Source organism: Corvus moneduloides, chromosome 4 (genome assembly GCF_009650955.1).
Source record: "Corvus moneduloides isolate bCorMon1 chromosome 4, bCorMon1.pri, whole genome shotgun sequence".
NCBI classification, from domain to species: Eukaryota; Metazoa; Chordata; class Aves; order Passeriformes; family Corvidae; genus Corvus; species Corvus moneduloides.
Window position 1 is genome coordinate 44,339,973 of NC_045479.1, and position 17,653 is coordinate 44,357,625.

A 17,653-nucleotide genomic window follows, 5' to 3' on the forward strand; every position below is an offset into this window, starting at 1 on the left:
GGAAAATCTATTTTACGATTTTTAACCTATCTGAACAGAGACACAAAGATCCGTTAATACTTGGTGCTGATACATGATTGCTTCCACAGAGATAAGCCTTATTGTAAAACCTTCAGAAGAGTCATGCACTTTATTTTATGTGAAAAAACACTTCTCTTGAAGAAGTACTGCTCATCCTCCATGACATTTGTGATGCAAAAGTAATAAATTGTACTAGTAACACTGCCACTTCCTGAAGCGTACCAATTTAAAGGAATGTTTTATCAGACAGGAACTGTGATAGCAGCTATGCAAATGCCATCTGAGATTTGGCCAGAGAAGGTCCTGAAAGTATAGCTACTCAAAACTTGACACAGCTGATTGGGACCATTAGATGCTAAGACAATATAAAATATATATTAACTGGGATTAGTGAGGAGTAATATAAAATAACGTAAGTTATGTTCTAGGACATAAAACAAGTGATTGTTAAATCAGATCAAACATCTGTAAAACCCATTACCTGTTACTGCAACTTTTAGACTGAGATTAATGAATTAAGCAGGGTATAACAAACACAGCAGAAGCAATTTCTCCATTTTCAGTATTAACACTGAAGTCAAAGCTCTATTTCATGTAAAAACTTGGAAATTACTCGTAACATCAGAGTTCAGAATGTATAAATATGCAACTTCACTTAATGAGTTAGACTCATAATGTCATCCTAAAAAACAATTTGCAGTATTAGTGGCGAAAAACATCACCACACTTCAGTACTTTGAACAATATTATTATGAAGTCTTTTAATACCCTAGAACCTGGTTAAGAAGTACAAGCAGTGCTTACTTGTAAACGTAGCAAAAATCAAATGTAAATATTATATTTTTTGAATGAAAGCCTGTACGAGTTTTATTTAAGTATCTTATACTGAAATATTCTAAGAATAAAACTTGAATTCTCTATTTAAAAATAGAGACTTTCTTAGTAATCTGAGGTTCTAACAGCAAGGAAGCCCAGCTAAAAATTAAGATGTAGTAACAGGCAGACCCCTCCCTAAAACCTTAGCTCATAAACACTCTGTCATCCTCCCCAAATGGAAATAAAATAATATATATAATGTAATATAAAAAAAATATTATATATGAAATAAATAAAAAGCTTTATGAAGTTAAAGGAGAATGGCAGGGGCTGAATTAAGAAATTGGTGGGCAATGACATGTTTATAGAAGATCAAGTACCACAGTAAAAGAATTACTGTCTTCATTTGTAATTTCTGTAACATTTTTGTTTTCCTTGTATTGAGAAAGCACAAGGATTCATCAGTGGAGGCTGCTCCGAACGTCTCTCTTCAACAGTTATCATGCCATATTTTAGAAAGCTGAAGTACTATTGCCTTGATTTTAGAAATATTGAAAAAGAGACAACTGCAATAAATTAGGAAGATATTAAAAAATTATCTTCTCTTTTTAAGTTTGAAGAAAAAAGAAACTGATAAAAAGTTATTGAGACATCAAGTGGACTGACTTGTGTTTGCAGGAAAGTATCTCTCTCCTGAAACATCTAGATTTAATTTCTTTAATTGTATTATCAACTTAACTTCAAACCATACCATTTATGGTTGTGATGTAGTTATCTCCTGCCCGACTCCCACAGAGCATGAAGAATAATCACCTTTGCTTCAGTGGCAACAAGGAAAAAACAATTACCATGAATCCAAAAGGATTCCAATGCATAAAGCTACAGTCAACATACAGTTAAATTGCTAGTGCTACCTGACCTTCCAGAATGCAATATTCAGCTACCTCTGAAAACCAGAAGAGGAAGAATTAAAATAATAAAACTTCAAAAGTAAGGAAATACAGAATTATGGTACAAAACCACCTCTGTAATGCAGCTTTACATTGCCTAACTGGTTCTAGCAAAAGCCATTACAGATTTTTTCAAGTGTGTATGGTGTTATCATAGAGAGAAAGGATGATCAGGGAACGGGGCCTTGTATACTGCGTTCCACATTTTACTTCCAGCACTGGTAACACCCACGATCTGCAGTCTCTGAGGTAGTTTTAAGTTTTACTAAATGGTGAGGAATTAAGTGAAGAAAGTTCACCTAATAAATGCCTAAAAGTTGATGACCTAAACATGCTTTATCTCAGTACCAGGTTTTTTAAGTTCCTTCAGAGCTCTGTACAAGAGTTTAATAATAGGGACTATCAGTCGTGAGCTGATGTATCTGACAAGCTTCTAGGACTCAGCAAAAAGTAAATTAAGCCAAAACCTTGAAAGACAGCTTTCAAACATGAACCTGTAAGGCAGCTTGAGGTGAGCTGTTGGATTGAGCTTAGGGTTTCATTTGACAAGTCATCGATTCTAGAAAGCAAATTATCAAGTCTTGTCTCCCTCATGTAGCTGCCAGATGCTCTTTTCAGCTGTGGGAACAGAACTCTGGGGCAGCGCTGCAAGGTAACGCGGGGGACGTGCTACACTTCACTAAACTCTCCCTGTTTGTTAAGGGAGGAGAGCAAAAGTAATGGAAAGGGAACCTTTATGTTTTCACAAGAGAGGGAAGTGTATTAACTGCTGTGAGTACTGACAGAGAAAGGTCTCATCCCTTCCTTTTGTTCCAGCCCACCTCCTGTACTGGTGCTCAACTGACAGCAAGGCAAATAGATTCCACTCACGTGGCAAGCCCACTCTTTTGTTCTATGAGCTTTTTTTTTTTAAACAAATTGATTTACCATGCAATCTAGCAAAAACTAAAGCTAGCTCTCTCACGGTAAGCAATGCCCAGCCATGAGAAGCAACAAGGGATGTCAAAGAAAGTCAAAATAGAATCATAGTATCATTTAGGCTGGAAAACACTTCCAGGATCACCAAGTCTAACTATTAACCACTGCCACATCCACCACTAAACCATGTCCCTATGCACCACATCTGCACATCTTTTTAAGACATAAAACATCCTATTTTGAGCAGAGGAATGTTCTCATTTCAATCTGTGTTCTGAAATCACATCCTTAGTATCTTGTGATATTGCAGTCTCAGTATTTTAGCAAGAACTGGTTATGCATGTAAATTCTTGCTTTCTGAATCTGACCTAATTAGGGAATTCTGCCTCAGAAGAGGGGGTGTATGAACAGTTTTTTTCCTATGAGTACCTGTGCCAGTTTAGAAGAAGCTTGTGAGGACACATAGCTACTGGAATGTGCTGAGTGATGGAACATTATGAAAAGGCATAGTTAAGAACACATCATGCTAGTAGATGGTGTCAGCCCTACACTTCCCACTTACCAAGTATTTAAGACTACATTACCATAATTCTTTTTTTTGTGGTTTTCCAAAGTCTGAGAGTTGTTCAATTTAATGAAATGAGGCACCATAAAGCAACTATAAGTCTGTGTTAAGATGGTTTTTTATATTAAAAAATAAAAGGACTCTCAAACTAAATTTCTCAGTTTTCATAACTTGACCTTCTCTGCTGCTTCCAGCAGCTGGGTAGCAATTTTACAAGCCATAGAACAGACTGCAAAAATCTGCCTGGGACCATGCAATTACATCTTTAGCTTGCAACAAAGTGGTTCCAGTCAGTTACTATCAAAGGCCAGGTCTTAACACACTTACACACGTAACTGAACCCTGAACAACTCCATTGATAACACAGCCAGCCCCAAAACCTCACACCAATGGGGTTGCACTCTCCAATATTAATTCCAGATGGTTGAAATCATTCTGAGAAAGAGACGAGCCAAACCTGATTTCAGATAGCAACACAAAATCAGAAGACTCTGAGGAGTCTTTATCCTTTATCTTGCTTGCTTGTTTAAAGGAAAGTTTATTACAACAGTCCCTGGATCAAATCAGCCCAAATTTACACCACAAAACTGTAAGGAATACAGCAAGTTACAAGACAATCCATCTCAGCTGTGTCACACATGAACTTTATACAACAAATAACTTTCCATTTGTATTACAAGCACTTCCCTGTTATAAGGAAAGTTATAAAATGCTGTCCAGTTGGGGAAAAAAACAGGAGAACATGCTGAGAACAATGTTGATTGCAGAGTTTTCACCCATATATTTTAAAGAATTACCTGCTCTTTTTTAAGATAACTGCAACTACATCAGAATCTACTCCCCTTTGTGTCCTTTTTGTCTTACTGGAACGGACCTCAAATTTGATTATGGATTCTTACATATGCAGAGTTTCACCTGATAAGCCAAGTCATAAACAAATTCATTCAATAATTTCTAACTCTCTTATTTTCTCTATTGTTAATAAGGCTCAAGTCTCTTACTTATTGGAAGGCTTCTGATTTCCGGCTTGTCCATGTTCATCTTGCTTTAATCCTGCAAGCAAAGCATCTCTGGAACAGTGCTTATCCTGTTTGGGGAAAAGAGAAAGACAGTAAGAAAGGTGTGTGGAAATTTACCATGAAATTCCTACTGTTTTCTGAAGTAATATGTGAAAGAAAATCTGCACCTGTAAATGGGTAATGAAGGAAAACCTCTGCCGCTGGAAAGGTTCACATCCCTCCCATAAGCACTGCCCTGGGTAGACATCTTTTCCTCCATGTTCAGTTGCTGCATGATAGAAAACCTGTGATGGTGTCTGAAACCACCTACAAAAAGAGGGAGGGGAATTTAATTTTTTTTTCCCCAGTTAATGGTGAGGTACAAATATAACAAGCATCAACTCATATGGTTAACTTTTATTTTTTTCTGAACTGAGACATGCACTGACAAATGAAAAGTTGTAAAAGTTTAAAGGGAAAAACATGTACACATATTACCAGTGAGCTACCAATAAATGCCAGTATGATTTTTCCAAATCTGATTGAAATATCGTGGGTTCTACATACACTTCACCAACAAAATAATGCTAACGTTAATTCCAATACACCCATTCTCTGCAATACAAGCAAAATACAGCAACAAACTACGAACAGCTAAACCAGATGAGGTTCTTGTATTCCTTTTCCCATTTTTCTTCTTTGCTGGCAGTCACACTCAGACCTTATTTCAATCTGATCAACTTGGTGGTCCTCCTCTGCACTCATTCCAGCAGGTCGATATCCTTCCTGGGTTGAGGACCCCAGAGCTGGATGCAGCTCTGCAGGTGGGGTATCACTGGGGCAGAATCACCTCCCTTGACCATTTGATCACATCTCTTCTGATGCAACCCAGAACACAACTGACTTTCTGTGCTGCAAGCACACATGGCTGGGTCATGTCCAGCCTCTCCTCCACCAGCACCCCCGAGTCCTTCTCAGCAGGGCTGCTCTGATCTGTTCGTCCCCAGCCTGTGTTGATACCAGGGGTTGCCCTGACCCAGGTGCAGCACCTGGCACTTGGCCTTGTCAAACCACATGAGATTCCCATGGGCCCACTGCTCCAGCTTGTCCAGGTCCCTCTGGATGACATCCTGTGCTTCAGGTGTGTCAACTGCACCACTCAGCTCGGTGTCATCTGCAAACTTGCTGAGGGTGCACTTGATGCCTTCATCCCTGTCATTAATGAAGATATTAAGTAACACTGGTCCCAGTGCAGACCCCTGAGGGACAGCATGTGTCACTGATGTCCATCGAGACTCTAAGCCATTGATCACCACCCTCTGCATGTGACTGTCCAACCAATTTCTAATCCATCTAACAGTCCATTTACCAAATCCATCTCCTTCCAGCTTAGAAGAAGGATGTTGTGGGGCACCATGTCAAAGGCTTTACAGAAGTCTAGATAAATGACATCTGTAGTCCTTCCCTTATCCTCTGATGTACTTACTCCTACACAGAAAGCCACTATGTTGGTCAGACAGGATCCTTTGGTGAAGCCATGCTAGCTTTGTTTGTTTGTTACCCGTTCACCAGCAGGGGTACACCTCCTTTGACCCTCCTTTTCTGATTAATGTACCTGTGCAAGCCCTTCCTGTTATTCTTTGCATACCTTGCCAGGTCCAGCTCCGGTTTTGCCAGCTCTGATCCACTCCCTTCTCCCCATGGATCCCACTAACAATCTCCCTTAACAGCTGGAAGTCTACCTTCTTAAAGTTCAAGAGCCTGACTTTACTCCTTACGTGACCTATATTTCTCAAGACTGCAAACTCTACCAATGCATGACTGTTGCAACCTAGGCTACCTCCAATATCATGTACATAAAGGATGTGCTGTTGTAACATATATAAGATGGTAAAGGAGAATCACTGTATTTCAAAAACCATGACATGAAAATAGTGAATGACTCAAAGCACTGAGGTTTTTTTTAGCCTATATATACACCTTAAAAAGTATCTCAGATGTTACAAATCAAGCCCCTTACTCCAACAGAGGAAAAAATGGCCAAAAGATTTAGCTGCTTAAAATTCACTTCAATACCCCTAACCCAGCTCATCAACACCCAGTTAATGCTTGGACCAAAGAGATCTAGAAACCTAGCTGCTGCTATTTGGGAAGTCATTGCCACCAGCTGTCCTCACACACTTGGTGGAGAGATGACACTGGTGCACAGTCTTATCAAAGAGGAAACACCTGCACCCACCTCAGCCACTCTGGTTCACATGCCAGGACTTGAGTTTCAGTTATAAGAAAAGTATGTGTGACTGAACTAACTGGGCCGAACAGTGCCAAGAGGAGATGACCTCCCACCACAGACCTACTCCAAGCAGCCAAAGATGTAGCAACATCTACAACCCACAGCAGTCATTTATGGACAAGTCCAAGTCAGGACTCTCAGCTTATGAATAGCAGATCAGTCAGTGCTTTGATCCAGCCACCTCCTTCAACATTCCATTACTCATTTCAGTAATGTCCATTATGCAAACACACTTGCAACTAATACCTAGGTTTAAGTGTACAGATACTGATACCTGAGCACTATAAAGGCATCAAAACCACAGGTAAGTCTTAGTTATAAACTGAATGCTACTGCAATAACCGCCTGTAATACAATTACCTTCTGCAATAAATACTACTCTCTTTAAAAGCACTCATCTTTTACATGCCAGTCACCTCTTACTGAAGGGAAGCCGAGAAGGAGAAATACCTGCCTCTTGCTGTTGGTCCAGATAACCCATAGTAGGAAATGAAAATAAAATGTTTTACACTACACTGGCTCAACAGCAGGTGTTTCAGAGGACAGAAAAACGTCTTTCCACAATAAAGGGGAATCAGCTTAAGCCTGGCACTAACCATTTCATGAATAATTTCTGGCAGAGATGAAACAAATTTCATGGCCTAAGTGAAATCCAAAATACAGTGCAAAACATTTCATTCAACATGGCAAGGCTTCAGAAAAATAAAGCTATTTTAGCTATGTTGGCTCATTCACTGTTTAATATATTCAGTGTTATACACTTGAATCACTGATCTAAAAAGATTCAAACTTACTACCATTTTGCAGAGAAAAACTATTTTTCCTTAAAGAAACACCTAACTGTAGTAATAAAAAAAAAGCTTACATACTGACAATATGGTCATTTCAGTCTAGACTCTTGTTTCCACACTTAGCTCATCCATGGTTCTGTTCAGCTGCTGAACAGAACATTAATAGCTGACTTGACAAACACTGGAGATTCAATAGCATTTTCAATTTACTTTTTAAATACAAAGCAATTCAAGAGCAGACATCTGCCTACCTGTGAAACAAAACAGCAGCTTTTAAATTAAGTTGCATACAATTAGCAGTACTTGCAGACAGCTGAATTTCAAAGGAAAACACCTACTTTGTTAATCCTTAATGCAAAGTAATGTGCTGACACCTTTTAGAATTTTACTTCCACCTCAGATACTAAATCTGAGCACATCTGCCAGAGGCCAATCATTTCAACTCTTTGCATAATTCACCCTCATCTCACTGTAGTCTTTAAACACTACTAAACCTGTGGCATTTCAAATCTTGGTCTAATGTTTCCTAATTCAGTTCTAAAAAAGCCCAAACCAAATCACCAACACACACCGCTGGAATGTTGCTGACCGGAGAAGCCAAATTCATCAGTAGGAAAAGAACATACTATTTTATTTATTTGTATTTATTCTGCTTCTCAGTAAAATGCTTAAGGCCTTCACTGACTTCTGCATTGCATCTTTGAAGGGAAATAAAATGCTTATATTTTTTGAGAATTAAACTAAAGAACATGCATAAAGAAACAGGTGAAAATTACTGTTTCGAGTGTAACTCCTTTCATATCTTTCCAGTTAGCTATGAATATCACAAAAAATCCCAGTATTCTATCATTCTACTGTGATGAAACTGCCTGCTTAATCCTGGGGAAAAAAAATTGCTACGCAATCGAGAATGAAACCAAGAAGTGAATGTGAAGTTCACACAGACTAATGACCCACTCAAAACAATCTTCTTGTTTCCCCCTTAAACTACTCAAAAACATCTAAGATTGAGAACTATAAATAAAAAAAAACAGGCAGCAATTACAGAGTTTTCTTTATGTCTAACAGAAGCGGGAAGTCTACAGGAGATTTGATACATCTGTTTTTAATCAGGCTGTTCAAGGAATATGAATAAACAACATAAATATTTGAGGAAAATACTAACTTAACATTTTGGTTCTCTCTTCACAGAGAACATAGAGTGTAATGTTTATCTAAATTGGTTTTAGGCTGGGACTGAAATAACTATTTTAGAAGTGACAGCATAAAAACAAGAGCTATGTGTAATGTGAACTAGATCTATTAATGCAAAAATCTCTGAAAGCTTTTGAAAATAATGCCATTTAACCATGAACGAAAAGCAGTACAGGAAGTGACAGCCAGATAAACTAAAGCAACAAAAATTATACACTAGGCTTGGAATAAAATACAGAGATCAATGGCCTTGCAGCCCTTAACTTCAGTCTCAGGTAAACTTTCTGGCATAGTATTTTAAGACAGTCTTGACTACAAAAAGACTGATAATGTAAGGTAATTTAATAGTATTGCTCCTCCTCTTGCTCCAACACCGCTCATCCTATGTAACTTTAGAGATGGAAGGAAGTTGGTGACTTATACTTTGAAATTAGTTCAGCAAACTCTTCGACATGTTATAAGCTGGCAAGGCTTCCGCTGTGAAACTGCCCCAGCCTTTCGTTTCAGCCTCAATGCAACCCACCTGTACCTACGTGGGAGTTAATGCATCTGTTGTGCAGCCAGTAGACCATGGCTCTATGGTTCCATTTATTAGCAGTAAGGGAGGAAACTACAAAGTAAGTAAAGGCTTACATACATTTCTTACATAGAGAAGTGTCACCTATCAAAGAAAGAAAAACCACTTTTAAAGTGAAAATAGTGCAGTGATTCAAAAGGTGCCAGATCTCTATGTATTGCATTGACTGAATGACCTCAGAATTACGTTTGCAAGGAACGAAAGAAACAGAAATTACACCTTCAGGGGTTTCATACTAACTGGCATTCAGTATTCCTACAATTCTGTTCAAATGCCTTATTTTTACTATCAGTTCCAAACATTCAAACTTCTCCATCTTTTCATCCCAATTTTCTGAATTTCCCACCAGCTTTCTGTCAAATCAGCTTTATGCTCCCTTTGTCATCCTACAGCAATGAGGCCTCTCACTCTTTTTCATCCTGTATTTTATACAATTTTTCTCAGTCACAATTTGTCTCCAGTTTTCAAAGTGGCTATTTGACAACTACCTTTTTTTCACCAATCTCTGCCCTTAGCCAGAAACTAAGCATATTCACAAACCTAATTTATTTTAAAAATTGGTGTCAAGATACACATATTTTTAACAAGAGTTGTATCAATTTTTTATAAGCCTATATCGAAATGTCTGCTAGTTCACTCCTCTCTAAGAACAACAGCAGCAATAAAAAAACCATTAAATCATGGCTGTCTTGTCTTAAGGCTTAATTTCTATTTGCTTCCTTTCATGACAATGGTGTCCTCTGGCACACAAATGGTATAATTACCAAAATTAGTCATAAGCTAAATAAGACTGTGACCAGGACACTGAATTGCAACACCCTGCTCTTGCAAAACTGGAAACACAAGAAAATGTAAGGACATGATTTGTAACTGCAGTACAGGAACTATTTTTATATTTGCAACACAGAGAACAAGTTTCAGAGCTCAGAATGTTTTTAAACTTAACTACACAACTATTTCATTTGTTACTGAAGAATCAATATACTACAGGAAAGCCACATAATACTCATTTTATGCTCTGAAGTATAATTGAGAGCAGTTAAGTGTCTTGCCTTCCCCCATCGCATTCAGTTTCCTCAACACTTTTCCCTTTTTCTTTTCCCCACTGACGAAGTACAAGGTAACTTAAGGAAACAGAACGGATGGAACTTGAAGAATCACCTTCTATGTACAAGCATCTGTTACATATCAGTAAAAGGTAAATAAAGGAGCCATTTACTTTTTACAAGATTGCCACAGACACATGAAGTTCTGTCCAGGTTTTTTCATTTGCTCTGCATGTTGACTTGCTGCAGTGTATGAAGGTGGCTGCAAATTCATCTGCTGGCCCTGTACTTGAACTGTGGGTATCGACGTTGCAGGTGTGCTCTGTAGAAAAAGTTAAAACAATTTTAAACAGGGCTTATTTCTAGACTTGACATACAGTTTACCGGTTGTTGAAAGACTTTTTGTTTTACACCTTAATCCACCACAGGTGTTCAATTTTTAATACTCTGAACTCTGAATAAGCATTAGTAAGACACAGTAACGCGAGGGACATACAACTTTTACACTGTAGTACTTATGCAGAACTTTCTAACATTCAAATAATAAACTTTATGCTCAAATTCAAATACAGAATTATGACTGCAAATAAATTTCTCAAGGGCACTAGTGGAGCAAAGGTTAACATTATTTTTCAAACACTTTGTTGTTATTTAAGAAAAGAAAAAAGCCCAGGCAAACTCAAGGCATTGCAGTATCATCAGCATAGTGAATAGCACCACATGCTCAGAATGCCTGAAGATGCTGTACAACTTGTACACAATGAAAAGAGAAACATTTCAGAAAGGAAAATGATGCTCCCCTTGCTCCCCTGCAATATAACAAGACACTTAACACTCAATTAAAATTTTCTTTGAAATTACCTAAAAATACATAAACCCAAACCAATTTTATTTCTTTTCTGAATAACAGATACTGAATGCTGAACTTTCCATTTCAAAACAGTGTTTGGGTTAGAATATTGTTTCTCTTCTTTTTTTCCTGGAAGGGTCTGGTCAGCAAGACGTTTGTAAGGATGATGGCAGTAGAAAAATTAAGCTTTTAAATATTATTTAGAGATGAAGGCCTAACATCCTTTCCTTTCCCACTGTTTGAGAATGTTCACACTCTAAAGAGACCAAATAAAATTACTTTCACGTCTATTTAAGAATATTCTAAGGAAACACTTTCAAATGGTGCACACAAAATGGTCTGGTTAGATCTTTACAGCTCTGTTACTGAGTAACTTTAGACTTTCACTACAAAGAAACAAATAGCTAACTGCAAATTCTAACATTCATTTGCATGTTCATTTACATTTTCTTCCTGTTGCTCTCTATTGGCATTGTGGACAACAGCCACACAAGGTAGTGGGTTAACAACTATCGCAGATTATACTACCAGTAACATGACTGAAGGGACAGCAAAAAGCCTGATCAAAAGGAGAACTGTTCCCATATCCAAGCACAAAACATTATAAAAATAAGGCAAAACTCCTGAATACAGCACAACTACTTATGACACCTGTGATCCATCCACATACATGAAAAGTTGTAAGAAAAGACTTGAGTCCATTAGTCATAGCTACAAACTATTTCTAACTCAGCAATGATTTTCACCTAAAGACCTTTAAGCTATTTCACAGAATGGGTAATGAATCCTTCACAAAATAGCTTTTAACAAAAGGTAAACACAAGTGGAGCCTTTTAATATCAACATCCCCTTAAAAAGGCATTTTTAAAATGAAGTTGCAAGTAAAATAATGGAGTGTCAGCAGTACAGCTTGTTTTGCAACCTTTACTTGGCATCCCAGTATCAACACATTATGATGGTCTTTTATGTGACTTTTTATCCCTGTAGAACTTCTGTCTCATTTAATGTGCTGAAGAGAAAATGAGCTTACTGAATGAATTCAGTATTTCATTTAATTCTCATCATTCAGTGTGTGGTTCATGTATTATTTACTCCATTCAGAGCAAACCCTGCAATTAATCCAGAATTATGAATTTTCTCAAGGGTTTCTCTGGCAAGCTCTTCTAGTGGGATTCAAAGGTTTTAATATCATCTCGTTGAAAATTGTTTATTTTAAATAAGTTGATCGGAGATATACAACACAAAATGTTACATGCTGAAAATGAAAGAGCTCAGAAAGAGAAACAAATTTTCAGGACAAAAAGTTAACATCCAGTTTCCCCTCCCATTTTTTTCCACATTTTTTTTTTCCCCAGTGAGAAAAAAAAGCTGATAAATTGAAAAGAAACATGTAAAATAGTTGCTGTTGCTTAAAATTCTCTTCTTACTGCTCTACTATGAAGTAGAGAAGTTTCAGTCAAACTTGGTGGACAGAACTTCCATGTATTTTTAAAGAAAAATCCATTGCTTGCCTATCAGCTTTGGTGATTGTATTTTTAAATCTACACAAAAAGCAAAGTTACATTTGCTTTCCTAGCATTTTTTATTTTATTTTAGAAACAAAAGTTTTACATTCAAACATCACGAAGCTTTCTTCTTTTCATTCAAGAGATCAGAAAGACTGCTAATTTTTGGGTTCCTTTTCCCCCTATTGTCATTTATCAGTTTAGTAATGCATAACACATGGCCTATCACTGAAATTAGGTATAGCCTTTGTTTTTCAGAAACAAACTCCTTTTTCTCCCAGAAATATACCTAGAATTACTTGCTATGTGCTACCTACTTTACAGTACATATGCAAAGATTATGTAAATTCACCTATTTCTTTAACATACAGAATGATGACAGACATTAACTTTCCCTAATGAAGTCTTTCTGAGAAAAGTAACATTGAAAAGTCTTTCCCTGGGATATAAGATTTCAGAAAATTTCCTCCTCTAGCAAAAACATTTAATGAATCCATGTTTCCCAAGAAATGCCCAGTACTCCTGTACACTTGAAAGCACTTCATGACATCCTTTTATAATCAAATTAGACCTCTCCATGACACAATTTGCAATCGCCACCACTTAGCCCTTTTGTCACAGGATCTTGGGACTGAAAGGTACCTCTAGAGCAGCATAACCTATCTCAGTAGGGTTTGCATTCAACTCTAAAGTACACAAATACAAACCCTTAATGCCTGTACAGTCTACTTACAGAGCAGATACTACAGCCTACGTTTAATAAGCAGGTAGAGATTTTACATCTAGACTGGGTTGACTTTAGACTGAGGTATTGGAAAGGGGGAGGAAGTCTAGCCTGGTCATGAAAACCAACAGTACAACTAAGATCTTTCTGCTAACTAAAATGGACTGTTTACAAAGATGTTAATTTAATTTTATGCACAAGAGCTCCTACATTTGGGCACGTGAGCTCCCTGTGTGGTAGGAATAACAAACCCTGTGAGCTGGGGCCAGAAGTGGCCTCCACTTACATTTCACAGAACCCACGATACTATTCCCCTTATGCAAGAACAGATAACTATTTTATCATACCTGCCCATTTTATTTAAAAGGCCTACTGTGCTACCAGCAAGAGAACACTGCACATCCCAGTGCGCTGGGGATTCTGTTGATGTGTAGAGCCATATGCAGTTTAAAAGCATTAAGCTGCAATTTTTTCCCCACCATTAATATGTGCACACCCACTGGAAATAAATGTAATTTAAACAAATAGTTATTAGTAAAAATATTTTTTAAGTATAGTAGGATTTACAGCTTAGTATGACGAAATTTTGTCTAGCTTATTCACGATAATGAACATGTCTATAAAAAGGTAACATGTAAGATGAAAATAGAGCAGAATTTGAGTGTGAGAAAGGGGTCAAGTGGATGACTAGGCACCAAAATAAATGTTCTTTTCTTGTTAGATTACTGAAGTTTATGTCTCCTTGCAACAGTGTGCTTCACAAGTGAAGGGCAATAAAAAGCACAAAGATTCTGTATTTCACTACTTCCAGCTGAGAAACTCATTTGCTCTGTGGCTAGGAATGAATTACACCTCCTGGAGCTGCACACCTGCTTTCTGGTGCATGCTAATTCTCAGCTTTCCAATCAACAGAGAGCAGGAGCACACAGTCAAGGCCACGCAGATTTTGCCACCTAAATTTCAACACAAGCATGTTTCAAGTGGGCAGCCTTAAGAGAAATGGGCGGACTATTTGTGAGGGGAAGACAGTGATGAGCAAGAAAGTCATTACTTTAAAAGCCAGATGAGGCAATTTAAATCAGATATGCTCAATTCTAAGAACTTGGAGTGATATCAGGGCATTCCTTTAAAACACGCACCAATTGGGGCAAACAAACATGGTTATGTTCAACAGATGTTTTGGAGGCGTTTGAAGAGGATAAAGAAAATGTGGCAAAGAAAAGCATACAGATAGGTAATTGCTCATTTCTTTTCCAACCACCAGTCTAGCACAATGCCTCAGGAAAGCAATAAACCAGGAACAGGGAACACCAAAATAAAAGGAAGCCAAGAAAGTACAATGCCAGTTCTGTCTCAAGAGTACATTTCATGAACTTACAAAAGATAGATGCAGATATAAGAATAAAATTGCAACACTCTGTGTATCACATGTACCTATTCTGACATAACTAATATATCCCCTTCTTAATCATACTGCAAAATATGAAAAGAAATTTTAAAAAATTCAGTATACGTACAGTTATTTTTCAACAAGCTTTGCTGAGGTATACAATTAACAGTGAATAATCTCAGGTTATATACACAAGATACCTGTATTTGTCTAACTGGATTTCGATGGCACTTACATGGGCTGTCCCGTAAACAGCAAGTATACAATTTTCATTATTTTAATAGGCCACTTAAATTAACATTTTTCCCCAAGTACATAGTAGCATTCCATTTCAAGCTACTATTCATATAATGAAACAAATTTCTCTTAACTTCTACATTCCCTTAAGGATTATTTAATTCTTTCGTGCTTTCCTTAGTTTTCAGATTGCTGTTCCACTCCTGCCCTATTTGGTCATCCTTCCTTATGTTCCAGCATCTTCCTTTCTCCTCTCTGTAGTTCATGACAGCTAATCCTAGTGTAGTTGCATAACCAATACTCCCTTTTCTGTCCTCTGAACCTCTTTTTTCAGTCTTCCTGTTTGGTTTCACTTTTATTAATTTTTTTTTTCTTCTATCCCTTTCATACTTCCCTGCAATACAAGCTATAGCTTAAAATAAAATTTTAAGCTAACAAGCAAACAGGAAATCACACAGTAAAACCTTCAGCAGCTACGTAATTTTGCCATAGCTAGTACCTCTTTATTCTCTGTCCCTCACCATTTTTCTCCACTGGATTGTATTTCTAATAAATTTCACACTGTTTGCAGTAAGAACCATGCTCTCCTTTTTCCTCCGCAAGACAGCCAATATATACTTAGGTACATCAGAGAGGATAAAACAATGCAGATGCTCAAGTGAAAAAGTGTTCCTCAGCTGCTGCCTTTCAAAAAAGTCAGGGACAAGGAAGCTGCTTATCAGATGAGGAAGACTCAAAATGTGAGGGAGAAAACAGAAGATTACACAAGGCTTAATCTTAAATGAAATCATCACTAAAATTCACACCAAGTTCATGAGAATTTGGCTACATTTCTGGATATTTAAAGATACTCCTAAAAGCAGACTTAATATTGGAAATACCTAGCATCTCCTTTTCCAGAAAAGCAATGGCTATTGCAGCTGCTCAGCAGCTTTGGAGAAAGAAAAAGAGCTGCCCAGGGTGATTTTGGTACTGTTTATAATCCAACATGTTAAAGAAGTGGTGAAGATCTCTGCAAATCTTAAGCCAAACTATGAGGATCACTATATCTGAACAGAGTACTCTAAAATGGGTTGAACTATAAGTCAGTACTTGCAATATTATGATAGACACGATTCATAAATATACAGACAAATGGTTAAGGTAAATAGCTAAAGAATAAATTTCTCACCAAGATCAAAACTAATTAACTCATTTCTCCCACATTTCTGTAATTTTGAAGAAAGGAAGGGCATCCTACAGGATGCAGAATGAGCAAACTTTCAGGTAAGGAGACATTAAACCAGGTTCTTCTGATCTGCAAATTTCTACTGAATGGCAAACCCAGCTGGCAGCATTTCTGTTTGTACAGAAATGAAAAATGTAGTAACTATTAATGACAGTGATACTAGGGATAGTGTAAAACAGAAACTATCAGCACAGAAAATATTTTTTTCTATCCTCCCCCTCTAGTATCACGATACACATTATTGAAATCAAATGAAATAGTCAAATGCAGTACTCCCTTCTCAAAATTCTTAAAATCTGATCATTTAGTAGCTGCTTGAGATGAAACTGCAAATTATTTTCAGGTACAAATTAAGGGAATAAATAAACATATTCCATTCAAGAGACACAGCCACACCATTCTGTACTTCAGCCAAATCCTTAGCAAAGCTACAACAGAAATTCAAACTGTGTAACAGGTAAAGACACTCGGTGTAAAAAGCAAGGCATAGCTAATACATCCACACTACAGAAAAACTAGCATGTTGTCCCTATGGTGCTAACAGAAACTATTAATTTTGGTCAAATTATTTCTAGTAAGAACAAAAATAAATAACATATCAAAAAACATACAGATCTCCCTCCAACAAAACCTAACTGAAAATTCAGGAGTGAGTTCAAAGGCATTATAAGAATTAACTCTCCGCACTGTTGCAGTTAAAAGCAAAAGGCAGACAAAGTAAAAAAGGAAGGTAACTTGTTTGTTAACTGTTAACCCTGACTTTTGACAACTAGAAAAGTCAAAAGAGTTTTCAGGAGCAACCTAACTTGTCACAGGAAATGAAGTAGCCCTAGCCAGCACTCATCACATTTTGAGTTCTAGGTCTGTGTATCAGGTCTATACCTTCTACTTCATCAAAGGCAAACAAATCCCCAACCAAATAAAAAAAAAGCTAAGAAATAAAAGACCTGTTACTTCAAGGTCAAAATGTACTAACGTACACTCAGGACTTCATTTCCTCTCTCTGGTCTATCAGAACTCTAACTGCCAGACTTATCATTCTATTCTCTTTGCTCCTATTCAGGTTAGGAATGGGTTTTTTTGGAGAGGGATTTTCTATGTACAAAACTAAAATAAATTCTACAGAATGGAATAATCTCAAACATGATTATTTTACTTATTAATACTCCTGATGTCCATAGCTCATTTATAGTAAAGTGTTAGGGAGTAACCACTTTCAAAAGGTTTTAAATGAATTCAATCAATTAAGTGAATTAAAAAAACCCAAAAAACAACAAACCCTCTTCAAAGCTTAGCAAACAGAAAAAAAAAAAAAACCCAAAACAATGCTTGTTTTATTGATAAACACTGTAAATATTTTGTAATGAAGAAATGTAAATATTTCAACAAATTTACAAAATAATACTTTCTCCTAACTGTAGTGAATGCACAAAGCAAGACTCTGAAGACCAACTTCAAATGCAAAAACTTCAACTCATTTCAGCCATCCAGATGCAGGTGTGGTTTTTTTCAAAAAAGCATATTCACCCCTCCACAGTGACCAAGAATAA

General features: G+C 37.0%; 1 protein-coding gene across 1 annotated transcript in view; it reads right to left on the bottom strand.

Moving 5' to 3' along the window:
* The window catches only part of ARID2 (AT-rich interaction domain 2), a 92,315-nt gene that overhangs the window by 3,573 nt on the left and 71,089 nt on the right, over nt 1–17,653 (bottom strand). The window contains exons 16-18 of the mRNA XM_032106462.1: nt 10,343–10,491; nt 4,457–4,595; nt 4,272–4,357 (exon numbers count right to left, since the gene is read on the bottom strand). Of these exons, the coding sequence (XP_031962353.1) occupies nt 4,272–4,357; nt 4,457–4,595; nt 10,343–10,491 (374 nt within the window). The remainder of the gene's footprint in view (nt 1–4,271; nt 4,358–4,456; nt 4,596–10,342; nt 10,492–17,653) is intronic.